Source organism: Hyaloscypha bicolor, assembly GCF_002865645.1.
Source record: "Hyaloscypha bicolor E unplaced genomic scaffold K444scaffold_126, whole genome shotgun sequence".
NCBI classification, from domain to species: Eukaryota; Fungi; Ascomycota; class Leotiomycetes; order Helotiales; family Hyaloscyphaceae; genus Hyaloscypha; species Hyaloscypha bicolor.
Genome location: NW_020194628.1, coordinates 2,110,522 through 2,133,978, shown reverse-complemented (window position 1 = coordinate 2,133,978; position 23,457 = coordinate 2,110,522). Strand labels below are relative to the sequence as shown.

General features: G+C 48.9%; 11 protein-coding genes across 11 annotated transcripts; 7 read left to right on the top strand and 4 right to left on the bottom strand.

Moving 5' to 3' along the window:
• The first annotated feature begins 2,218 nt into the window (after window positions 1-2,218).
• On the top strand, window positions 2,219-5,425 carry K444DRAFT_103234 (uncharacterized protein). Its single transcript, XM_024870270.1, has 7 exons — window positions 2,219-2,467; window positions 2,522-4,125; window positions 4,181-4,403; window positions 4,456-4,815; window positions 4,885-4,968; window positions 5,018-5,056; window positions 5,104-5,425. The coding sequence occupies exons 1-7, from the start codon at window positions 2,321-2,323 to the stop codon at window positions 5,386-5,388; spliced, it is 2,742 nt and encodes a 913-aa protein (XP_024732238.1). The 5' UTR covers window positions 2,219-2,320; the 3' UTR covers window positions 5,389-5,425.
• A 410-nt stretch (window positions 5,426-5,835) lies between these two features.
• On the top strand, window positions 5,836-6,464 carry K444DRAFT_634165 (uncharacterized protein; the record flags this gene model as incomplete). Its single annotated transcript, XM_024883709.1, has 2 exons — window positions 5,836-5,989; window positions 6,046-6,464. The coding sequence occupies 2 exons, from the start codon at window positions 5,836-5,838 to the stop codon at window positions 6,462-6,464; spliced, it is 573 nt and encodes a 190-aa protein (XP_024732237.1).
• K444DRAFT_655325 (glycosyltransferase family 2 protein) lies at window positions 6,461-7,614 on the top strand (the record flags this gene model as incomplete). Its single annotated transcript, XM_024886005.1, has 3 exons — window positions 6,461-7,158; window positions 7,273-7,546; window positions 7,597-7,614. The coding sequence occupies 3 exons, from the start codon at window positions 6,461-6,463 to the stop codon at window positions 7,612-7,614; spliced, it is 990 nt and encodes a 329-aa protein (XP_024732236.1).
• A 106-nt stretch (window positions 7,615-7,720) lies between these two features.
• On the bottom strand, window positions 7,721-9,748 carry K444DRAFT_667156 (uncharacterized protein). Its single transcript, XM_024887264.1, has 5 exons — window positions 9,643-9,748; window positions 9,178-9,591; window positions 8,646-9,128; window positions 8,533-8,597; window positions 7,721-8,484 (listed from the first exon to the last, which is right to left on the bottom strand). The coding sequence occupies exons 1-5, from the start codon at window positions 9,739-9,741 to the stop codon at window positions 7,839-7,841; spliced, it is 1,707 nt and encodes a 568-aa protein (XP_024732235.1). The 5' UTR covers window positions 9,742-9,748; the 3' UTR covers window positions 7,721-7,838.
• A 303-nt stretch (window positions 9,749-10,051) lies between these two features.
• K444DRAFT_617779 (uncharacterized protein) lies at window positions 10,052-10,994 on the top strand. The gene is made up of 3 exons (XM_024881199.1): window positions 10,052-10,270; window positions 10,318-10,473; window positions 10,545-10,994. Exons 1-3 carry the CDS (start codon window positions 10,174-10,176, stop codon window positions 10,943-10,945), a joined length of 654 nt encoding a protein of 217 aa, XP_024732234.1. The 5' UTR covers window positions 10,052-10,173; the 3' UTR covers window positions 10,946-10,994.
• Window positions 10,995-11,341: 347 nt separating this feature from the next.
• On the bottom strand, window positions 11,342-11,506 carry K444DRAFT_646012 (uncharacterized protein; the record flags this gene model as incomplete). The annotated part of the gene is made up of 1 exon (XM_024885156.1): window positions 11,342-11,506. One exon carries the CDS (start codon window positions 11,504-11,506, stop codon window positions 11,342-11,344), a length of 165 nt encoding a protein of 54 aa, XP_024732233.1.
• A 1,328-nt stretch (window positions 11,507-12,834) lies between these two features.
• K444DRAFT_504953 (uncharacterized protein) lies at window positions 12,835-13,526 on the bottom strand (the record flags this gene model as incomplete). Its single annotated transcript, XM_024873386.1, has 2 exons — window positions 12,835-13,187; window positions 13,229-13,526. Coding segments are annotated over 2 exons (651 nt in total), but the record flags the coding sequence as incomplete, so codon positions are not given.
• A 1,692-nt stretch (window positions 13,527-15,218) lies between these two features.
• On the bottom strand, window positions 15,219-15,923 carry K444DRAFT_667154 (uncharacterized protein; the record flags this gene model as incomplete). Its single annotated transcript, XM_024887263.1, has 2 exons — window positions 15,219-15,768; window positions 15,822-15,923. The coding sequence occupies 2 exons, from the start codon at window positions 15,921-15,923 to the stop codon at window positions 15,301-15,303; spliced, it is 570 nt and encodes a 189-aa protein (XP_024732231.1). The 3' UTR covers window positions 15,219-15,300.
• A 1,770-nt stretch (window positions 15,924-17,693) lies between these two features.
• Window positions 17,694-18,276, top strand: K444DRAFT_103171 (uncharacterized protein). The gene is made up of 2 exons (XM_024870269.1): window positions 17,694-17,941; window positions 17,997-18,276. Exons 1-2 carry the CDS (start codon window positions 17,757-17,759, stop codon window positions 18,235-18,237), a joined length of 426 nt encoding a protein of 141 aa, XP_024732230.1. The 5' UTR covers window positions 17,694-17,756; the 3' UTR covers window positions 18,238-18,276.
• Window positions 18,277-19,985: 1,709 nt separating this feature from the next.
• Window positions 19,986-20,530, top strand: K444DRAFT_697289 (uncharacterized protein; the record flags this gene model as incomplete). Its single annotated transcript, XM_024887923.1, has 3 exons — window positions 19,986-20,043; window positions 20,094-20,281; window positions 20,348-20,530. Coding segments are annotated over 3 exons (429 nt in total), but the record flags the coding sequence as incomplete, so codon positions are not given.
• A 1,180-nt stretch (window positions 20,531-21,710) lies between these two features.
• Window positions 21,711-23,434, top strand: K444DRAFT_538762 (Metallo-dependent phosphatase; the record flags this gene model as incomplete). Its single annotated transcript, XM_024875566.1, has 2 exons — window positions 21,711-22,497; window positions 22,674-23,434. The coding sequence occupies 2 exons, from the start codon at window positions 21,711-21,713 to the stop codon at window positions 23,432-23,434; spliced, it is 1,548 nt and encodes a 515-aa protein (XP_024732228.1).
• Between the last annotated feature and the right edge of the window lie 23 nt (window positions 23,435-23,457).

Below are 23,457 nucleotides of genomic sequence, written 5' to 3'. Positions count from 1 at the left end.
TAACCACTGACTTCAAGACACAATAGACCAGGGCCCTACTCCGACTTCACACGCGGCCGTTGCCATCGCGGCACCCACTATCGATTCAGCCATGAACACATTAACGAGCACCGCAAGCACCACAAATCAACAGCTTCGCGAAGAGACTGAAACCGAAGCAGTCTGCCGAAAATAGACATACAGGGTTCCCGGGCCCGACACGATTTCCTCACGTTTCGGAGCTGCTGTGGACATAAAAAGGTTCTTCCAGATGGGCTGGAATCTCATTGAGAGCGAGGATGTGGGAACACGCCAGCACGTTATCGCAAAACTTGGTGCAGAGACGGGACTTGCAATTATCAAGACCCTAACGGACATTATGGATGCCAGCCAAAAGGATGAGACCACCGTCTCGCGGCGAGAAACCAACCAGCTTGGCTTGCGGAATCGAGGCTTTCGTCCTTGCTCATTGGAACAGGGTGGGGTGGATGTGCGATTCCGATGAATTCGTGGCACGACAGAAGAACCAAGCGACCCCCGCACTGCGACTCTGAGCCGCAACCAAGGCTGCACTCTCCGGCGACAACGAACGGCTCATTGTTATCACCATGCAGATCATAAAGAAACCAGGCTGCATGAAACCACCTAATACTCCTTTCTCGAGCGGCGGTTACTTCCTCGAAGGTGCTGGACTGGGCTTTTCCCACTCACTGAGTCGGCTGGGAGCAAGGTTTGGAGGTGGTCTTCGACGTTGGAGTTGCCCTTCGAAGCTAAACGTGTGCACGCGTGGCATGAGTTGAAGCAGAACGCTGAAATAGGAAATGTGAAGCTTGGTTTAATACTCCTTAGCCCTTTTGTTTACAAACCGCTCTCCGTTCCCAAGTAGGAAAGAAATCAAGGAAATCAGGGACCGTAGTACGCATGACCCTTTGCAGGGCCACCGGCCATTCATGATGTGATGCTGCGCCTTTATCGGGATGGGCTCGCTGCGCTGGTGCCGGCTCACCGTCCCGGCAACACACCATCACGGGCTGTACGCCTTGGAAGTTCCCCTCGGTGATTACTCTCTTCGTGACGCATGATCCGTGCCAGCAGGTATCGTGAAAGTTCTGCGGTGCGAACAATATTCACGGCTGAGCTGATCCGCCCGATGCAACATGCAAGAGGCTGCTCACAGCGGTGTATCCATACTCAGAGCTGGTAATAATATATCGGTGTGGCCTTCGGCACTGTTGGAACTTCGGAAAGGGACCACAACCAAGTTTAGGAGCGCATGATGGTATGATCCCTAGACATCGCCTGCTCCAAACCGTAGTGGTTGGTATGCGAACGAGAGGAGGAGCATGATGACCCCTGAAGCCTGAAGCTGGAGCGCCTTGGTCTAACCCTTTGGCCACCGCTCAACGACATGGATGACGAGAACGTCGGGCTTCAGCAAGACCGAGGGTGGTCAATAGATCTACAGCTGAGCAGCTCTTTCATGCACGAGAGCCCTTCAGACACGAGGTATGGGCCACTGCGGTGTCTCTATTGGTGTGTATAGTCGAGAGGATGGTATTATCAGGGGGGGTTGAACGCCGACGAAAGAGTCTGGTCTAATTTTGCACCGACACCGAAGCTGATCCGAGAGTTGGCATACCGATTGGGGAAGAGGCTGGACGATCGAAGGTTCACGATCCTTTCCTCAATCCATGCTTAACAGCCGAGTCTGGTCCTTCGTTCACGTTCAAGACGAGACATCTAGGAGACTCAGAAACGATCGCCAGTAGGATCCCAAAGCTATGGAGTGTCAAAACTGCCTGGTTGTGGGCTCAGCAGCGAGGGACCGAACAGACTGGCCGTTGCTGTGCATTTCGGCCGCCTAGAGGATCGAAATGCTCCTCGCATGGGGTCTCGCGGCCATCAGCTCTCGCATATCCAACGCCATCCATGTTATTCGACAACGATAGGGGTGTCTGGCAACCTTAGCTGATTCGACCGGCATGATCGTGGACCAGAACCAACACTTCTGCCTCCTGATCATGACAGGAAAGAGCGAATGACAGCACACAACCTCCTTCAGGGCACCGCAGATGCCTGGCATCATGCACCCTCGCATTAAGCAGCACCGTCTGCAGGAGGTTTGGGGTGTGGGCATTGGACAGTCCCATCCCGTCCGCCCAGCGGAACATATCACGGGATTCAGCCAAAAGCAAGGCGACGCGGCATCTTGACAGCCCTACCGATGGAGGGCTTGAGTACTTAATGCCAGGCAACCCCCAGTGGCCATGCCTCAACCACTCTCTTCAGTTCAAGTATACCCTTCACCTCCTCGTGCGGAACGTTAGATATCACTCAGACAATGGACGTCCAGCAAGATTTATCAAGTCGCTCGCAGAACGAGATCGTCAAATCGGACAAGCCGATCGAAGATCCTGTACGCCTGTTTGGACAATTTGTCTCTGCCGTAACTTCAGATGCTTTGAAGGACATCCAACTTCGGTCAGAAGTGAGTTGAAGGGTACCGTTCTGCTCCTTCAGGAAAGCTGATTGCCAATTACAGTTCTCAACCTTTGTGCGGGATTTGTGCATGAAGGCGCCGTCCGTTGCTCAATATCTCGTCCAAGAAATCCTCAAACACTCTACGGACAATTCTGAACCTGAAGTTCAAGGACCCGCAGAACATCAGTCAGGCATCAGCCCTACAAGACCATCGAGAAGGAGGAAGCGATTAGACCTCACTTATCGGCTTCCAAAGTCCTCCAAGACGCAGGCGCATATCTCCAGAGACGGACCTGGGGATTCACACGCAGCTTCCGGCAGCAGCCCCTTGGTCGGCGACGGTTCGGTCACCTGTCAACCTGGTCACGACGATGTGACCATTAACCAAAGCAGCGACAGTCTCGTGACGGAGAAACCCCTTCTAGAATGCGAGGGAGACATTCCAGAGATCGTCACCGAGGAAGTTGCTCAGGAAGGAGTGCAAGGCCAGTCTTCTGCCCACGGCCGCTCCCTGCCATCCATCGGCAGCGAGTCAGCGCTCCATCAGCTGAAGGCCACGTGCAGCAGCGACAGCGCCAAGATGATTACCGTCCGCCCTCCCTTGCCAAGCGGGGCAGAACAGCGAGGGACGGCCCTACCAGAAATCGACGGAAATGCATCCAATAATCAAGCTACATCCGCTCCCTCCCTCGCACACGGGACAGAACCGCAGCAGAGTACCCTACCGGGTCCTGCCCCATCTACACCCGTACAACAAATCGGCAGAGGATTCCAATCGCCTCTGTCCGACGATCAAACACCACATACGGCCCTGTTCACGCCCATAGTAGATGGAGAAGTTCTATCACCTCTAACCGAAGGTGGCCTCCCCACCTCCCCACCAGATAAGGTAGAGATGACCTTGTCAGAGAGGATTCCGCCACCATCGCCCAGGACGGGACAGCAACAGACGAGCCCATACAACACTGCTTCCGCGCAAGCGCAAAAGGTCGACAGAGAACAACCGCTTCCAACTCAAGATAGCCAAACTATCCTGCCCCCTTCCCCACCCAGAGTGGCGCCTGCATTAACCGACATGGTCGCTAACGCAGTTCATATCATTTACGAGATGAGCAGGCGCCAGGAAGTACCAACGGAGGTCCATTCAAGAATCCTCAGCACGTTACGACCTAGCCTTGGTGAAGCACCGGCTACGATTGCTGTGGCGGAACGGCCAGGTTCCATGTGGATCGCAAGCAGCTCGACAACTTGGTCAGCCTCCATGTGGATCAACATGCTAGAAGCAGGTCACGCTCGTTCCAAGGAAGCAACCATCCTCAACATGATAGAGTGGATGGGCGCCTCAGAGTGGTACGACGCCGAGCTTGAACAAGCTGAGAAGGCGCCGCCTCCTACGAAACGAGGGACGCCCAGAAAACGTCTGGCCACCGTAATTCTGGATAAATACCTGAAGGAGGCGCGTGATACCACAGTCATGGAGAGTCCGGGAAAACTCGCCTCCGAAGGCAATGAAGATCCTCCTTCGTCAGCAAATTCGGCCGGAATCCAAAAGAGGATTTTTGATATAAGGAGGAAGAGGCTCAATAATATTCTCCACAGAGGGCGAACATTGCGCAAACTAATCCAGATGACCCGCCTAGGGATTCTCTTCGATCCAGATATATGGTACGTCCTATAATGCATGGATCCTGATAATTATTGACCTTAACTATATTACTAGGAGCTATGCGAAGGGGAGCAAAGAAAATATCGACAAGATAGCTATACCATTTCGAGCAGATCCGCAAAAGATGGAGTTGCTCTCCATCCTCGACGAACAGGTAGAGCTGTTGGCTAAGGAAGGGCGACCGGACCTCTCTCGCTTCTTTCACTCGCTTGAATCACATGCTATTATACCATCGGAGGAGGTCTCAAGCCTACGAGCTGAGCACGGCCGAGAGAGAGTAAGCTGGTGCTTGGTTTGGGTATTGGACACATATACTGACGCAATAACAGGAACCGGTTCCACAAGGCTGCTTGGATACCGCCGTTGCCCGAGTCGTCGAAGGGATCGGCCACGTTCTCGGCAAGCACACGCTCGGTAATAACGATTCTATTATGGTAAATGGTGCAGCCGAACTTTCATGTGGCATGTTCGACAGGCTCCGCTCCAGGGCATGGCTCAATTGTTGGGATATTGCAGCCGCTCTGGAGATGATCGATAGGCCAGTGTTCGTGAGACTCGGTCTCAGCGTCCCACTCCACAAGAAAGATGCAAACGGCGAGGTCACGCCTCTCTCGAACCCTCTCCGTCGCTGGAGGAAGAAGATCGACGACTATAAGTGCGAAGGCCAGAACGATCTCGAGGACCCACAGGTATATATTTGTCCGCTGAATATTAACGCCGACCACTTCACGCTGCTCGAGATTAATGAACAAACGAAGATGATATATCACTTTGATTCGATGGCAAGCCATGGGATTATTTATCGCAAAACAAAGTCTACCCTAGTAAGACGAGTAGTAGAGGTAAGTGGATTTGGACGGACCATTCAAAGGCGGTACTAATCCGCCACAGGAGGAGTTCAAGTACTTGAGTTTTGGATACACTGAGGCGGTAAGTATACAGCCTAATACACCGCCGTGTACTAATCTGGTGGCCAGCCTACTCCCCAGCAGAGAGACGGACGGAGTTGTGGCCTGATGGTCATACGCAACGCCAAGCGGCGAATGATTGGACTCCCAGTTGGCAGTTGGGACGACGAGGTGGATCCAGACCGGGTGACGAAGGAGGTAGTCGGGGATTGCCAGACGTTCCTTGAAGGCGATGCTCTTCAGCCAAGTCCCCTTTCCAAGAAACGCAAGAGGATAGTCGAGGGCCTTCCGAATAATGTTCTTAAGCCAAGTCGCAGTTCCAAAAGACTCAGAGTGGCCACCGAGGGTTCCTAGATGGTCCCTCAGGACAAGGCACTTCCAAATTGTCCGGCTATGAGAGTCAGGGTTAAAGTTCACGAGCGATAATATCATGGGATTAATGGATTTATGATTCGATCTTTAAATAGATTTCTCGAGGAAACTGTGCTTTCAAAGCGACTCTGCTCCAAGCTTCTTTCACCTGGTATACAAATCGCCTTGTCCCAACAAGGATGTTGAATCACGCGCAAGCTTTGCCCCTTTGCAGAGGAGCATAGCCGTGTCCATGCCGGGCTGGTTCTTATGCAAGTCTCAGGGTATTCAGTGTATAAAGGCAGCCTCTCCCTCCTCCCATCTCCTCTCCTCTCTCTCTTCTCGCTCACTTCACCGCAAGCACATCATTCTGCCTCCCTGCGTCACGAGACATTATACCTGAGATTTCTACCACTAGAAGTTGGAATACTTCAAGTCTGAGTGCCCACAATGGCCTATCCACTACGCAGGGAGGATTGTTGGGACATCCGAAAAGAACCCACCCTTAATCATCTCGAGCCTGCTCCCAAAACAAAGGGAAGCCCTCTTAGTCCAACACAGCCAAGTTTGGAGAATGGTGCACGCGATCGCCAAGGCATTCGAGGTATGCCCGAAGACCCTCTATCCTTGTTTAGCAGGCAATCTCCTGACAATATGCAGAAACATCGGCGCATGACGAGTCGGAGACTCCTCCCCTTGCCAACCCCGAAGCTGCTGGCGAACCGAACAAACCTGCTGATCCGGTTGTCCCCGGACCATGGTGGGACGTCGAAGACGAGCGCTGGGTTGACGATGACGGTCATCCAATTTCTCAGCTCGAGCCGGAAAGCCAGCCTGACTCTCACCCCATTGCATCTTCATGGGTTGAGATCAACCAATACGGCAATCACGGAACAAAAGGGGACGTATTAGACAAGCCAGTACCCCGCTTTCAATTTACTCCTTCTGAAGGATACAATGGAGAGCCTGTGACCACGCAGGCTTATGCCAGTGAAGGAGCCGCCTGCAAAAGCGCCGTAATCGATTGCACAAACAGTACAACGAAGAATACGACCCGTCTCCAACAACACTCTGGATGACTGCTGCACCGCCTACGATCATCATTCCCATAATTAACATCGACGTTAATGATCTTTTACAAACGATACAAAGCATGTTGGCTTGTCATCCGTTCCAAATCTTTCTCGTTACTCGAGAGAGTGAATACGGAATTCTCCAAAAGTTTGCAAAATCAATAAATGCAGATCTCAAAGTCCTCAAGGTTCCCGTTGCTAATAAGCGTCGTCAACTTTGCCAGGCTATTCCTCTGGTTAAGACGAAAATCCTGGTTTTGGCTGATGGCGACGTAAAATGGCCCTCTACAATTCTTCCTTGGCTACTAGCACCATTTGAAGATCCAAAAATAGGCGGAGTTGGGACAAGTCAGCGTGTAACACGTCCCGAGAGCGGATCATTTATAGAGCGATGTTGGAATTGGTGGGGTAGAGCTTATATCGAGCGGCGCAACTTCGAAATATCGGCAACACACTGGATTGACGGCGGCACTTCATGTATGTCTGGAAGGACGCATGCCGTTCGAACTGAGATCTTAAATTCTCGTGCCTTCTTATCGGCATTCCAGGAAGAAAGATGGGGAGAGCATCTCCTCAATGCCGATGACGATAATTTCGTGACACGCTGGCTGTTCGCGAATAGATGGAAAACTTGGGTCCAGTACAATCAGTATTGCGAGGTTGAAACCACCCTTGAGAACAGTTCTAAATTTCTCAAGCAGTGTTCTAGATGGGCGAGAAGTAATTGGAGGAGCAATTGGACAACTCTAAAGCAAGGGCTCTGGAGGCGAGTTAATGTTTTGATGCTGAAATACAACGACTAACTATTATATAGACTGCACCTTTGGTGTTTATACGCTTTGCACCTCACTATGTTTATAAACTTTGCTCTTATTATTGATCCATTGCTTTTTTGGCTATGCTGTCAATGTACTGCATCTTACTGGTACCGAGCCGCGTTCCTGATCTGGTTGTTCAGTTCCAAGGTTGTCAAGTTAATCGGGCTCTTTAAATGCAACCCTTGGGATATCTTCTTCTTACCACTGTCGATTCTCTTTGGCTATTACCACAGTTTTATCAAAATCTGGGCGTTCTTAACTCTTCATCAGGTATGATCTATCCTAACACTTTATTGATCCAGAAGTGAACACATCTCTAGACAAGTTGGAGTCAGTAGGACCGGGGATGAGAATTTGGTTGGGGGATTAAATGGCTTCAATCGCAGTGTTGGTATCCTGGGCCATTGGGAGTCATGGATTTATATGACAGATCAAAATCTAGGACGGAGATGTAATTTGCTAAAAGTGCCGCGAACAACATTCTTCATACAAAAGGAGAACGCTGCTTTATCGCAGCAAAACGTATTTTCAAGCCAAGCAAGGCATATAGCAGAGCTGCTGGTTATTTGATGCCGAGCTTTTCTGTCTTTCCCACTAACGAGACCGTGTCCCAATCGTTATCATCATCCGTTCCCGTTTCCACCGGGTTCAAATCTATGAACTTCATCAAAGCCTGGAGCTTTGCCTTTTCAAAAGCACCGTCATGGCCCGGTCGGTACTCAATCCTGCGGTTGAAATACTGATCCGAATATCCGTCAAGGGGATGCAGTACAGGCGTGTCCTCCATGCCGAGGGTAGCGGTTAGGAATCGATGGAGATCCTGAAATCGGCCTTTGAATGTTTTAAGAACCCTCAAAAAGGATAACATCATCTGTTCGAGGGTCGCTTGCTCGTTATACAGAGGCTTGAAATTTAAGAGAGCGTCGAAGTCTAAAAGGTATGAGCCATTTGTGGTTCTAGGGGTGTCTTGAACACCACGAAGTCGTCGATAACACAATAAGGCTGCCAAGTTTAATCCGAGGTCCTCGCATGTTTGTGGCCCCTGAAGGTTGTTGATCATTCCCTCAAATGTACTCCGACCGTCGTTTGAGAGTGACCATTCAGTGACAACTCGACGCACTATTGAATTAATTAGGCCTGATGTGAGAAGGACTAGTACATCGTTCTCTCTCCTGTTGAAGAAAGGGTATTGTTGGTAAATATGTGCGCTGTCACTAATTAACATCAGACTCCAATATTGATGAACGAATGCTTACATTTGTACTCGAACTAGGTTCAGCTGTTCGGAGCCAAGTCCGCCTTGGATCATATTCGGAAGAACCTGTAGAACCTTAGTACTAATTAGGAGGTATGACTAAAGACATCTTACCGCGTATTGAATATTCCCAAATGGAAGGAGATTCCCCAATTTTAGAGTCCAAGTCCCAATTTCCAATTTACTAACATCGACAGTATCGAATACCTTGGATTTTGAGAGAGCGTTGCGCATTTTCTGCACATCAAAACTTCCAAAGGGCTTTGACGCAGCAATACTCATAAAGACGCTACATAGGGTGGCATTCTGAATGGGTGTGGACTCTAGGTCATAGTATCCCTCCAAAAAGTTTTCCCTCCCATTAGAAAATTGAATAACGAATCTGAGAACTGAAACCCAGTGAAGGTCATCGGCGTCGACCAAGTGACGTTTAGGGCGCCAGCCACGTATATTACCCACTTTCCAAAAGGTCTCGAGTAATTCGTTCTCACTTTTCCCAAGGAGTTCGAGCGCAAGAGGTGTCTCGTAGTCATTAAGGACGTTGAGAACGATAAAGAACAGATTTTGGACGAATTTGGTACGGACCATTGAATCTTCCTAGAAAAGATTAGTACTGGTGCGAATGAATGAAAGATAGTACACCTACTAGCACCTCGTGGCTCACGATTACCCATTCGAGCGTTCCTCGTAGTCGTAGTGGGACGAGCTCACGATAACGTGATCCGAGTCCTGGGTCACACCCGGTGATTATTGCGTTGACAGCATCATTGAAACACCGTTCTTCGGCATTTATTGCAGCCGTATATGAGCCTCTTATCCGGATCCCCACTTCTGGCTCGAGTGGGAGGGGGATTTCAAACTTCAACCCTAAACGTCGAAGCCACGGAAGATAGTCTTCATGTACCGCAACGCAGCAGAACTTGCTATCGTAGCTTTTCCCACAGACGAATATCCATTTCGCTTGCTTTATTCGATTCCAATTGGAATTCTGGGGCCCAATTTGGTCTACTGGCATGCGGCCTAGCACCCACGATTTGGTAACATCGATTGGCTCATAGCTCTGTTGAGAAAGTGTAAATAATTGGTCCTCAATAAACCTAGAGAGGCCTACCTTCTCAACTACTGTTGTGATCAGAATTGAGCTCTCATCTAATATTGGAGATGGCGGTGGGGGAGGCGGTGCGGGAGCAGGGGTGGGCGAGGCACGCATGTCGGTGAGTGAAGAATGCACCTTCAATAGAAAGCATACGATCTTTGCCTGCAAAGCCGGGCGTCCTAGGAAGAATGAAGAAATATATACATGCATAACGCATTGGCCTGCAGCTAGCGGTACACATCCACTCCTGATTCTCTAAGTTTTGCTTATTGTTAGCTGGAATCTCCGTACAGGGGCTGGAATCTCCAGGGCCGGAATTTACCTACAGGGGCCGGAATCTCCCTACAGGGGCCGGAATCTACCTACAGGGGCCGGAATCTTACCTTTGGCCTCGACCCACGTACGTGAGGCTTGCAGACCGCATCACCAATCCAAAACATCTTGACAGATAGCTCGGGAGGCTGCAGGAAGCATGATTAATTCATAGGTGCGGTAGCAGCACCGTGTTGATCTTGATTATTCAAACGTCGAACGCCAGCCCGATCTATGGGCACCTCCGACCCCTCAGGCGCCCAAAGGGAAAGCCATCTACCGGAACAACAGCCCATTGTGCCGAAACCAAACCTCAAGGTTAAGATACCAGGTTCGAGACAGGTCACCCCCCAAAATTCTATTTCTAACGTACAGGAGAGATATATGACAGGGGACAACCAACAAACTTTCCAGACAGTCCAAAGGCGTACAGATTAATAGAACCTCCAATGGAAGTGAAATCGGAAGCAGGTGTAAAGGGCAAAATGCAGCCACATGAGGATCGCCACAAAAGATGGGGAAGGACTCGTGACGGTAAGCTGCTTCCTGGGAGTGCACCTCCAGATCTTGATTTGGAAATTCTACGGATGCTGACGTATAAAAAGGTCGTAAACAACCGACAACAGATCTCGTAACCCCAAAGGCGTGGAAACCAGAAGAATGCAGTGAGAAATCAGGAGCAGATGTACGAAAGCGAAGTTCTACAGGGGCGAAGAGGGAACAGTCAAAGAGTCGGAAATATCTCAGACTGAGGAAGGATGAGGCTGAGGAAGATGATATGGTTGAGGAAGAAGATCTGGAACTAATCAAAGTTAAACTTGAGAAACTCAAGTTAGAAAGAGAGGACAGGATTAGTATCCCGAAAAAACTTAGAATGAGAGAGAGACTCTTTTGCTGCTCATGCGAAGAGGATACTGGAGTTGCTGGAGAATTTGAATGTTTCTCTTGTAAGCATATCAGATGTCCTGTTGGGCGAAATCGGGATAGAACCCAGGTGGTTACATAGTTTCCATGGTTCAAAGCACACCACCCTTTCAATCAGAATTCTTCATTCCACCTTGCAGAACGACTTACTGCCTCTAATCTGTTTTGTACATACTGGATTGGATCAACAGTGACTGAACGTGAATGCTACATGAAATAGGGAGAAGATCCCAAATCAATTAAAGAGGGCAATAGTCAGAATACAAAACACCTCAGCTTTCCCAGAGTCCTATCTTCTTTTCACCAGCCGCCGGGGAAATGTTCTCCCTTACAGCCTTCCTTCCACCGCACTGATCAAAATCAATCACGCATCACTACATATTTCCTAGAGAACACATAAGTTACAATCAAGCTGGAGGAAAAATGACGGATTTGCAAACCTACTCAGCGAACAAATAGTAGCGGCAAGATATCCTGCCTAAACTTTGTTTGTACAGGGCCGACAAGTCTTCAACTTGCAATACTTGCACTCAAAGATGTACCAATGAGGCCCGCCGTGGCACATAGAACAAACCCATTGTATGAGCGTTGATTCGGACTTGAGCAGGTTGAACGAATGGTTACAGTAACTGGGAAGAGCCATGATCTGAACTTCAAGTGTGATGTAATGAGAGTGAGGCAGGATCGCAGTTGTGAAGCTTCGAGTTGAGAAACTAAAGGGGAGGACGTCGGGATGATACCCAGAGGCCCAGAGACCGGAATGGTCGGGGTCCTTTATATCCCAATTTATGAGTAGAAAGAGCCTGTACGGGAAAGATAGGGGGTGGAGACACGCAACACTTAGCTCTTCACGCATGAAACCTGCATTAAAATGAGTCAAGTGAAGTGCAAATTTTTGAAAAAGAGGGGTTGTGGCCTTTGAGGAAAGTCGTTCTATGGCGTGTCCACGATTCCACGACCGATCCGATCTTTCCCTGAACACATCAGTTACAATCAAACTGGGGGGGAAATGACGTATCATCACCGTGATAGGAAGATGTAAATAAATAAGAATCAGTGTTCCCTTTAAGAGGAAATATTTCTCGGATCATCCGGAGTTAGCATTAATTACACGATCCTGCTTGAGCACCTTTCCTGCCGCGAACTGCGATACTTTAGGTTCGGGATTACCATTCGGTTCCCAACCTTCAACCCCCGTTTGACAAACGGCCACCCCCTTCCCCGCCGACTGCTTAACGTCTAAAATATGGACATCCTTAACCTTCCCTTTAAATGTTATACCCTTCTGTTCGGCCTCTCGGACGACTGGTTCCGGCACCTGTTACTTGTTAGCTGTAAATAGATATTTGATAAACTCATTAGGAAGGGAAGAGTCATAGAAATGTTAATTTCTCACCTCCATTTCTGAAGGCTGCTGGGGCATTGTTGAAATAGTCGAGTGCCGAGGTGTGTTATTGAAGGAGTTGCTAAATTTTGCGAATAAGGAGAATACCGTATAATTAGGAAGGGTTTTGGCGAGGGAATTTGGGGAGTTGTCAAATTGTTCAGGATGACATGAAAGCTTGTCTTGGCCTCAGCTCTACTAGGGAAAGCGCTTGTACTTAAGCTCGTGGAGAATGGATTAGGCACTAGTAAAGTTACCCAAGCCGCCTTTGATGGGTGGCTACAGTCAGAGACATACATATGCATTATGCATGGCGCCCTGCTATGGGGTTTTACTCAGGTATAGGTATTGGATGGCTAGACCGGGGCTAGGGACTAGATGGACTATGACTAAACGTGATATCGACTTTCCTGCAGCCTCTTTCTAAGTGATAATGGCATTGTCTTGCCAGACCACAAGCATAAGCTTCAATCAAAACATGTCTGAGCGAGTGTACAAATTATCTTCTCGCCCAAACTTCCTTGATTAAATACGAAGGTTTTTGGCAGTCGGAACTCACTCCGATCCCTCCCCTTAAGTTCAAGAGTCATACCAGGAAGGTCAACAAACTCCTCCTCGCCTTCAACTTGAATACGCACTATTCCCACCACAATAAACTTTAACTTCGTATAAAGTAGCTTTCCAAGAGGGCTTGCAAAAAGAGTCACAGCCTCAATTTTATCAGAAATAGCTCTCTGGATAGCCCAATAACAAAGCGCTGTTCCAACACCTCCCCTTCCATAGTCGGGATGAGTCGCTAAGGTCATTAAGCTCCATTGCTTTTCACCGTACTTCTCATCGAACCAGTGTAATTTGACTTTGCGATATGCTCGAAAAGCTTTCATCCTGGCTGGGCTAACATCCTTTCGATCGAGGTAATCAGAAGTGGGCTCTATTATATCTTAGGTTAGCAAAGTCATAACCCTGCTCTCCGTCACATACTTGGCTTCGCCTCGTCAATGGCCTTTAAGAGGGTTCTTGGAAGTTGCCATATTGCGAATGCAATTACTTTTGTAATAGTTTCGTCCTTAATGTGCAACAGTAGTTCGGCTACGACAATACAGAACCTGCCCTCTCTTTGATCTGCCAAATACTTGTCGTATCGGTTGCGGGTATTTTCTTTATGCTCTATAGGGTAGATCTTAGCAAATTGATACCGGTAAGTCCACGCTGGATCCAACGACATCGATAACAGAGCAATTTCGCTAATCGCTTCAATATCGGATTCTTTAGCTTCTCGTAGCGTCAGCTCGCCTTTCATAATTTCTTTAAGAGGCTACCCCTTTTAGGAGACGCAAAGAAACCAAACCCAGACCAAAAAAAAGCGTGGGGAAAGCAGACAAGAAATGAATGATTGGCAGATGCAGGAGTAGTCACACGGAAAATCACAATGACCAAAACTCCGGCTTATGTATGTACTCGACACCACCATGGAGGCTCCGAGGCGGGGCTGCGAGAATCCTTGCCACATTTATCTGCATTCACACCCATATGCATCCATTCCATATGCATTAACTCTACGAAGATCACGGCATAAAGTGACGGGATTACAGGGCATTTGTGCTTTAACAGCACTTCAGTGTCTTTTTTTAGCGCATTCAGTCACTAAATTACCCTACAATTCTAGGCCATTGCCCTGAAAACACGCTAGAAGGCGAGAGCAAGGGGTACCACACCTTTTTAGGGGTTCTCCCCTGTACTTACAAGGGGTACCTCGCTAAAGAGCCCTATAGTAACCACCTATTCAGCGTCCAAGCGCTATCGTTACTCCGCCAGCAGCGCTATTTCCCCCTAAAGATCTTCTCATACCTTGCGAATGTCTCACAGCGCCTCTTGAGATCTGCTTGGGGCGTATGGCCTGGAGTCATAGGGCCTTACAGCGGGCCGAACTCCCTAAATTGTGCCCTGGGGGGTGCCAAGGGTCCAAATGCCCTGTAATCCCGTCACTTTATGCCGTGATCTTCGTACATGCATCTACTCCACATGCATCTACTCCATATGCATCTTCGATGTCTGACTCGACGGCTCTTCGTAGAGTTGGCTTGACTAGCATGATCATCTTTGGGTGGCATTCCTCCACGAGATGAAGAACGTAAAGAATATTAGACAAGAAACAATTGGAAGGAGACGCAGAGATCGGGGAACTTCTGGTCACTGATTGAAATGCAAGCCCAAAATATCAGAAAGGTCCAGAATGTATTTTACACACTAGACTCGGAAGGGATGCATCTCAATTAGAGATGAAGGTGTACGAACGTACAAGTGGTTGCCCGCCCACCCGGCCTACTTACCGTCCCAAGGGGCAAAAAGAATTATCAGCCTATCTTCTTCAAGCGATGAGAGCAAACGGCAATTTACAAAGTATCTTACCAGATATCAATATTCTCCATGAACTTTGGGAAAGTAAAGGCTGTCTAGATACCGCCAAGCTGAAGTTTCACAAGATCTCCACCGCGCAGCTTTCGATCACCAGACCCCTTCTCCAATTCGTACACGCCATCACCAAGTGGAGCCACACTAGATATCGGTTAATGAAGCTCGCATGCATAGAGGCTTAGTGGGGCTGCACTAGTCCAGTCCAGAGTGCACTTGCATGCACTTGCAGCTAGTAAATCCGGGGGATGTCATGCCCCGAATCCCGGGTCAAGGGGGCGGCTGGGCCAGTGCTATGACCACCCGGAAACCGTTTCCACGTCTCACCCTATCACGCCACTGTGCTTTCTGAGACCCAGCTTGACCAGGGCTTGGAAAGTACGGCATTGGATGTCAGTCTGCAAATCCAGGTTCTGAACTAGTCAAGCAGGCTGGGAAAAAGGTTTGATTTGACACGCTTAGAAGTAAGTACATATTTAAAGGGCTTATTCTGAGGATTCCAAATCCTTCACGCCAAGGTTACCGAGAAAACGACGCAACCTCAACCGCAACCACCCCTGTACCCCTACTCCTTTCGCTTCCTCCGCTGTCTCTTTTGGATTGGCCATAATTCTTGAGGGAATCTCATTTCCTGTCTGATTTCAGCGGAAAAGGCGCATCCATTCTCCATTGCTCTCTGCAAGCAGGAGTTTGCCTGTCCAACATTCTTCTAGCACTGCCTCTTTAAAGCGAGAGTCATGAGGGGAACAATTTCCGCGAATAATGAACTCATCTCCTTTCCTCTCTACTCTGAAGGGTGTCCCGTCATTCTCTACTGTCTCATTCTTGCGTCTTAACCAAGTCCGGAAAGTTCGGTACAGTTGAGTGCAAAGCTGAGTGCAAAGGTGAATCCAGTACCCGTGGCGAAAGAGGACCCAGCATCCAGCCCAAGTAGCCCCTAATGAATCTATTTTGAAATCGAGGAGTTGGTCGAAGAGCTGAATATGCAAGATGATTGTTGCAGAGATGATTTTGAACCCTTGAACCGCTTTATACATGTCTGGCTCCTGTGGGCGCGGGAGGCAGTAGATGTTCCCAGGCACACTGTTGAAAGAACCAAACGGATTAGACTATATCTAAGGTCAGTATAAATAAAGAGCAGGTGATGAATGTTGGCACTTACTATGGCGCCAGTTGAGCTGCATGGAGATCTAATAATGGCCGCCACATCAGAATTCCAGCTTCCATTGGACGTGGTAGTGAGAGGAGAGGGAAGATCCGGCATTTTGACAGCCACCGTAACGAGAAGGCGAACCAAGTGGGAAGATGAAGTGAGGCAGACACAGTGCAGGAGAGAGGAGGGCGCATGCAGGTTGGTTTAATCTGCAGGATACTTAACAAAATGAGGTAGATGGCAAGTAAGAGGAAATCAAAAACAGATGATCCCTCCTTCCAAAGGATCCACAGTGCTGCGGCCTCCAAAGGCCCACTGGAGCCATCCGAGCTCCAAGGCGGAGGGGTTATTGGCGGGCTAGCGCCTTAGGGATTGCCCCGGGGATTGCCCCTGGGATTTCCTCCTGAGGCTTTTGCTCACTCATGCACAAGCCTGACAGCCAGCTGTTGGCAAAAACAGATGAGTACCCACAGTACCGCGGCCTCTTCCCAAGTTGAGATGAGGCGCATAAAGCGCCCTTACGATCGAGTCTAGCATGAAGGCACAGCGGGCGTATGTGGGAATATGTGGGGTGTGTCCACTTGTCGGATGATCCGCCATTGGGGCAGAGGAACTCCCTCCAGTTGTACAACTTTAAGACACCGGCGACCCATGGCGCCCTGTTTGCAGTGCGGGACACCTGGTGTATACTAGTCCGAATTTGGGGGGGTCGATTTTGACAGGGGTTTGAGATCGACCCCCCCAAATTGGGCGAACGCCCCAAACTGGACTCTCTCCTTTACTCCCTCCGTGTCTGAAGTCCAGTATGGCTGCCAATCCCACCGAATGCAATCTTGACGCCTGTTCAGAAGATTTTCAAACCCTTCACGAAAACGAGACCACAATACAATTTTCAACAACTACACACACTGGTTGCAACTTTGCAGTATCTCAAGCAGGGTAAGTAGTCAAGACATTACCGTTGTTCAAGCTAACAATTTATTTGCCAGAGTTGAAGTTTCCTGGCAATCGGATCTCGTCACGAACCGAGCCAAACATCAACTCACTTCACTTGAACAGCCTCCCAACAAGTGCCAGAAATCTCTTCAAGGCAACCGAGTACGCGCGGGTCCCAGTGCTGAGACAGCCGAGAACTTCAGTCAAGATGTTCAAAAACCTTATCCATCAGCGATTCCTCGAAAGCCCGATGTCGTGTTGACATGGAACTCTATTGACGCGGTTCAAGAGTCGTACCGCTCTCTGATTCATGATGGTCGACTCAAGTATAATAGAGAGCCTCAGCTGGTTTCGATATTGGATGGGTCTTCCAAGGCAAGACTCTGGGATCCTTACATCCTCACCGAATCATCGATCCCTCGCGCTGAGCTCGACGAAAAAAAAGTGGAAGACATAACACGAAAGCTTGAATTGACTATTCGAATCGTGCCAAAAGCAGTCGAATGGGAAGCCAAGACTCAAGAGTACCACTTGACAACGGAAGAGGTGGAAAAAAACCTCCAGAACGCGTTTGTATACCACGAGCCATCTCTGAAACCACAACCAGGGCAGAAGAACAAACCGATACTGGGAATTGCCGCACACGCTCTCCGTCGCGCGATGGAATTCAAGGTCAAGGACAAGAGTGGGACCTTTCGACGAGAGGAGGCAGTCCTGCGAATGGTGGCATACGCCTCAATGGAGGTGTCTATAGCGGCTGAGGAAGCTACTATTAAAGAGGTAAGTACAGTCGATATCGTTCTATTTATCACGCTGACATCGGGAGGTCGAATCCTGGATGAAGTCACTAGGTGCTGGCCGAAAAGATTGGCTGACGCGGACTCGCAATCTTGTCCGCTCCTGGTGTTGGGCGATGGCGAATTTATCTCGTTGGAAGGGTCGAGATTTACCCCTGTTATTCATGCTACGTAGGACACACAGCATTACGTTGAAGTACCTGCTAACAATATGGTATCAGTGAGCGAACGCGGCGAATCAGCTCTGCGAGAGATATTTCAAGCCACCGTTCCTGCAGGTGCAGGAGAATTTGTATCGACCCTCAGCTCTGAAGTGTACTGGAAAGACTTGCCCGCCTTGAGAAGACTTCCCGATCTGATCGAGATTGTGATAGTCCTGCTTGGTGACCACGTGAAGTTAGTATGATGGGCCAGTGAGCAAGCACAACTTACTAATGTTGAGCCAATGCAGGCGCGAAATAATCGGCTCCGCCCTTGGATGCTCGGCCTCATACCTGAAAGGTCTCGATCCAAAATTCTTTTCAGCGGTATGTACAAGTGCGACGAAATTGCACCAGCCCAAACTCCTCTGGAAAGAGGCTACGGGGGCAACACCACAAGAAAATCAAGAGGCTGTGGGGGAAACAGGACGAGAGGATCAAGAGGCTGTGGGGGAAACAGGACAAGAGGATCAAACCAAGAAAGGTATGTGAATCATGACTGTTGTGCAAGAAAGATAAAAGCTGAAACTATACGAGATGAAGGACGTGATATCGGCGCCAACATTGATCCTTGTCTTTCCATTGAATACAATATGGACAAGGATTTTAATGATTTGTTCTGTAGGGACTTCGATACCTATAATTCTCCTACTTATCAGTAATAACGAACAGATCCGAAATTGACCCCTTTACTACCTTTACCTCAACCCCTTTCGTGATATATGTTATTGTTTTTGGCTTTAATTCTTTCCCATCTAACATTGGATCGAATCCCCAGCCCTGTATAGGAACTATATCTACTTGACGGATACGCATAGTGTTTGGACCATGGATTCTCAGTACGTTGTATTTCCTGCGTCCCTTGTCTCTTGTCAGCTTGGTTATAAAATCAGTCAACTGAGGCTAGGTACCTTAAAACCTAGCGCGTGAAGAAGTCGTTTCGCTGCCGCAGGCAAGTCATCATCTGCACAATTTTCCGTCCCCTCCGTCTTCCCGGGTTCAAATTTAGCCTTTTGAAGCATCGTCCCTAATTCCTGCAAAATCTCATCGATTTCTTCTATGTCCTCTAAGCTTTTCTGGGAAAGTTGAAGCTCGTTCGAATCAGTCATGGGAACGATTATCTGCCGAGTCTCCTGAGGAGATGCGTCGAACAATCGGAGAAGGAGGAACGAGAGTCGAACGGGGTCGTATTGCTATCCAACGGACTAGTAATCCTGCGGCAGACTAGTCACGACCTACACGCTCGCGTCAGATGTCTTCCACATTGCGAGTGCTGTTGCGCTGGCTTTGACTTACAGGTACTTCTCTCCACCTGGTTGCTTTCCATCTGTGACGAAGAGATCAAGTCTGGAAGCGCCAAGCGAGCTCAGAGTCTCGACATGTTCTCTGCCGAATTCCTCAGGCACAAGCCAAAAACAGCGGAGAGTTTGCTCTCACGTGACCGCGGAAACCAGAGCTCTTGCCCCACCAGATCCCGCTGTGAAATTTTGCTGGAGCACCGGTACAGTGACAAGCATGAAAAGAGCAGGTAGGAAAGACAGAAGGAGCTTGCCGAGTTCGTTTACCGAAGTAAGGTAACGCTGCACGAAGCTGGTATATACCGACAAGATACTCTTCAGGAGATCCGGAGAAATCTCAATAGGGGCAGTACCAAAGTAACCGAGACCGGGTGGGAAGCTGAGATTTGAAAAATGGGACTCAAAATGAGGTATCAGGCAGCAAAATTTGGTCTGTTCAAGATGATATTCCCTGTGGCAAAAATATTCATATTCGTTTTGCTTTCCTCCCAAGTATCTTCAAAATCTTACTTCCCTCAAGTAGTGTTTGCTCACGTGATGACCGTTTCCCAACGTCACCTCTTTAAGGAGTGACTGAATCTTGATCCGAATAAAAATTTCGTACCTAGCTAAGAGAAACTTCTGTAAATAGTAGTTCACTTATATTCATGTACTGCATGCAAAAAAGCATACTTCACCTGGACTTCATTCCATTGAAGCTAATTCGCTAGGGTAACAGCATTCACGGTGGAAGAGAGGAGAAAGGGTGTGGTGGTGGTGGTAGTTCTTTTCCAGGGTAGGGTGGGGTGAGGTGGAACAATACCAAATCATGTCGAAGACTTCATTTTAGCCCTCTTTTTGAACCCGTGCCAACGACGTTTGACCTATGATACAAAAACACTAGGCCGCGAAGCGGGCGGTACGGCTCTAAACCTAGCAGCACTTCAAAAGGCCAGCCTGGTTTCGGAAGAGGAGAAGAAGAAGACGATTTCGCTTTCTGGTCTTCTCAACGTTATTGATGGTATTTCTCTTACACATTTTTCTTTCTCGTTTTAAACTGAGAGACTATAGGTGTCGCATCCCACGAAGGTCGCGTCCTAGTAATGACAACTAACCACCGCGAAAAACTTGACCCTGCACTGATCCGCCCAGGTCGTGTAGACCACGAGGTCGAATTCGAGAACGCTACCCAGAAACAAGCCCAAGAGCTGTTTGAGAGGATGTATACCACGACGGCAGTATCGACGAAAGCAAAGGATGTCCCCAACTCCAATGGAACTGCTACTGGCATCCCTGCCAATAGTGTTGCTGAACGTGGTGTAAAGGAGGAGTTAGTTACGGAGGAGTTAAGTCAGATGGCAAAAGAATTCGCAAAGAAAATTCCGGATCGTGTGTTCTCTCCGGCCGAGATCCAGGGGTTTTTGTTGAAGCGGAAGAAGGAGCCGAGGAAGGCGCTACTTGAGGTGGAGGACTGGATAGAGACATTCAAGAAAAAAGGGTCGAAGTGAAAGCAGGAGAAGAAGGTGGTAGTGATTTTGAATTATCGATAATATTTGGAGGTGTTTGCATTATGCGGCCAAGAGAGCAATCTACAATAATACAAACCTGATCAGTATTCCGATCTTGGCCCACAGCCTGATTAAAAATATGAGGACGACACAAAGTTTTGGCGAAGAGCTAATCCTGCTAAAGTAGTCCCTCCTCGATCTTGCTTGCTCGTTTGTATTTCGTCTCACCGACGACTGGAATATTTTGGGGGCGTGGTGAAAGGCTACGACTGAGGCTGGTCTTACTAACACAAAAAGGAGGTAAAAATGAGTTTGAATGGCTAAGCTGCTTTCTGAGCAGATTTACATAATGCCTATACTTTCAATGTTTCTACTCTTGCCCCAGTCTCGCATGCCCCGGCAGAGAATTCTTTCCGCGTGCTGAAAGGATTCCTAATGGTGGAAGAGTCTGGGTACCTTGAAAAGGAAGATGAATAAGTATCAGATATCTCGGAAACTTCAAATATTTTAATGCGGAGAAATTTCAGGCAGTCCCTCCTCACTCGGTAGAAGGGATCACCGCCCGCACCCCTCAACAGCTCAACTTGAATTTTAGAGACCTTAACGCCACAACTACGAAGAATTAACACGATATTCGCAACATTTCGAGTATTTTCTATAATGTGGAAAGTTTTCGGAATTTTCCAAAGACTTTGAAAAATCGAGAAAATTTTGGTGGGGTAGGCGTGAGCGGTTGAGGGGTTGTGGGCGGTTGTCGGGTCCCTACTCCCATCACCCCCTCTTCCCCCACATGATTCACCTTTCACATGATTCACACCTTCGAGTATTTCTCAATAGAATCGGGTCGGACTGTTTCGATAGAACCTACAACTCTTAGACTTGATTAATGGAGGGGCGGTGCCTGGGCTTACTTCCAAATGCCTGCGCAGCCGCCAAGAAGCGGGTGAGACAGTATAAGCTAAGTACAGATGGGGATTAGTCTTCTAATCACGTGCATTGTAGCCAACATCGCGTTTCTTGGCACGAAACGACGAAATAATGACAGATGTCTGCGTTGAGGCTTGCCTCAGCAGTAGTTGTCTTACTAGCCGTAATGCTTCGTGCTCTTGGAGACTTCCTCTCCAAAACGGCGACGTCGTCCACTCCCCATACTACGGCCGTTGTTGCTCACCCAGTTGTCATGGATCTGACCGTATGCATCTCTCCGACAGTTCCTCCTTCCACCTGCGAACTGGACCCGCGAATATGGTGGCACCGCATAGAGAAGGACCTCTACCAATATACATCTCAGCAGAGTGCATGGCTGTATGTAGCGCTAGCGAATGAGGAAAAGCTTGCAGCTGAGGACCTGGTGGTTATGGATATCAGTGTCGGCCAGCCGCCTCCCAACCCTAGCTCAGGTTATTTATGGGAGAGTCGACCTGGCGGAATCTGGGTGCTGAGAAGCGCGTTCTCTGGCATGATTGACCAGGCTGTGACAGAGGTGGACGTTCTCTTTGGTATGGATGCCGTTGACCCACGACCACAATGGGCTCTTATGCGATCATCGCTCCAACTTAACGCTCAGCCAAAGGTACCGGTTGCAAGACTAAGCGTACTCCACGGCAGGGCCAAGCCGAGCCCAGATCGGGCGGCTTTGAGAGTCAGGGAGGATGGCAAATTCAGGATTGTCCAGATCTCTGACACGCACATGGTCACTGGTGTCGGGGTATGCAAAGATGCTATTGATGCCCATGGGAAGAATCTGCCAGACAGCGAGGCTGACCCACTTACGGTAGACTTCATTGGGAAGATCTTGGATGTCGAGAAACCAGACCTTGTGGTTCTCACCGGAGATCAGTTGCACCACGACATCTCCGACAGCCAATCTGCCCTCTTCAAGGTGGTTGCTCCTATCATCGAGCGTTCAATCCCATTCGCAACCGTCTTTGGCAATCATGATAGTGAGGGCATCCACGCATTATCACGTGAGTAACTTCTTTCATAAGGTAGCAATACACAGAGCTAGCGATCGACAACTCACTCGGACTTGTCACACTCTCGCAAAAGGTGTAGACTGCCTTGCTCAGCAAGATAGTTATGCAATTCCAATAAGCTGGGTCTTGGGAATGATAGCTGTCCATTCTTGCTGACTAGATTACAGGCACGGCACAGATGTCAATACTTCAGAATCTACCTTTTAGCCTCTGCGAGTCTGGCCCAGAGCAGGTCGACGGCATAGGCAACTTCTACCTTCAGGTCCTGGCTCCCGCCCCGTCGCAGTTCCCGTTATCGACTTTATATTTCCTGGATTCGCATGGTCAAATACCGCGCATGATATACAATCCCGACTATGACCCTATCAAGCAAAGCCAAATTGACTGGTTCACAAACACTTCCCAAGCGCAACGAGGGGCGCGTGAGAAGGACGATTACAACAACCCCTTTCATTTGCCTGTAGCTTTCCAACACATCCCTCTTCCCGAGTTCGGAGACAGCGATCTTCGTATACGCAACGGCCACCGGAGGGAACCGACCGAGGGCCCCCGCTTCAATTCCCATTTCTACGACGCTTTGGCCAAAGAAGGCATATTAGCATTATGCTGCGGGCACGATCACGTGAATAACTTTTGCGGTCTGCTGCCACAACAAACGCAGCAAGATGGCGACAAAACCCCTCAGCTTGGCCCTTGGCTATGCTATGGAAGTTGCAGTGGGTTCGGGGCATATTGTTCGTACGACGGAAAGCGATTTCACCGACAAATGCGGGTTTTGGAACTCGATACGAGTGCCGGGAGCTTGAAGACTTGGATGCGGGTCGAATATGCCATGAACAGAGTTGATGAGCTGGTGCTTGTAGAAAGTGGAGCGGTGGTTGATCCCCCTGGAGAAGAAGATGAAGGCAGAAGGTGTGTAGTGAGTTAAAGTTGATATCGCTACGTGAGGAA

Excerpts from the sequence above, each read along its gene's own strand:
- K444DRAFT_103234 (XM_024870270.1), top strand. The coding sequence starts at position 2,321 with ATGGACGTCCAGCAAGATTTATCAAGTCGCTCGCAGAACGAGATCGTC. Across the intron at positions 4,126-4,180 it reads CTCTTCGATCCAGATATATG|GAGCTATGCGAAGGGGAGCA; the intron begins GTACGTCCTATA and ends CTATATTACTAG. Across the intron at positions 4,969-5,017 it reads TAGTAAGACGAGTAGTAGAG|GAGGAGTTCAAGTACTTGAG; the intron begins GTAAGTGGATTT and ends AATCCGCCACAG.
- K444DRAFT_667156 (XM_024887264.1), bottom strand. The coding sequence starts at position 9,741 with ATGCGTGCCTCGCCCACCCCTGCTCCCGCACCGCCTCCCCCACCGCCA. Across the intron at positions 9,129-9,177 it reads TCGTGAGCCACGAGGTGCTA|GAAGATTCAATGGTCCGTAC; the intron begins GTAGGTGTACTA and ends AATCTTTTCTAG. Across the intron at positions 8,598-8,645 it reads TTGGGAATATTCAATACGCG|GTTCTTCCGAATATGATCCA; the intron begins GTAAGATGTCTT and ends AAGGTTCTACAG.
- K444DRAFT_617779 (XM_024881199.1), top strand. The coding sequence starts at position 10,174 with ATGGGCACCTCCGACCCCTCAGGCGCCCAAAGGGAAAGCCATCTACCG. Across the intron at positions 10,271-10,317 it reads CCTCAAGGTTAAGATACCAG|AGATATATGACAGGGGACAA; the intron begins GTTCGAGACAGG and ends AACGTACAGGAG. Across the intron at positions 10,474-10,544 it reads ATGGGGAAGGACTCGTGACG|GTCGTAAACAACCGACAACA; the intron begins GTAAGCTGCTTC and ends ACGTATAAAAAG.
- K444DRAFT_103171 (XM_024870269.1), top strand. The coding sequence starts at position 17,757 with ATGGTATCAGTGAGCGAACGCGGCGAATCAGCTCTGCGAGAGATATTT. Across the intron at positions 17,942-17,996 it reads CTGCTTGGTGACCACGTGAA|GCGCGAAATAATCGGCTCCG; the intron begins GTTAGTATGATG and ends GAGCCAATGCAG.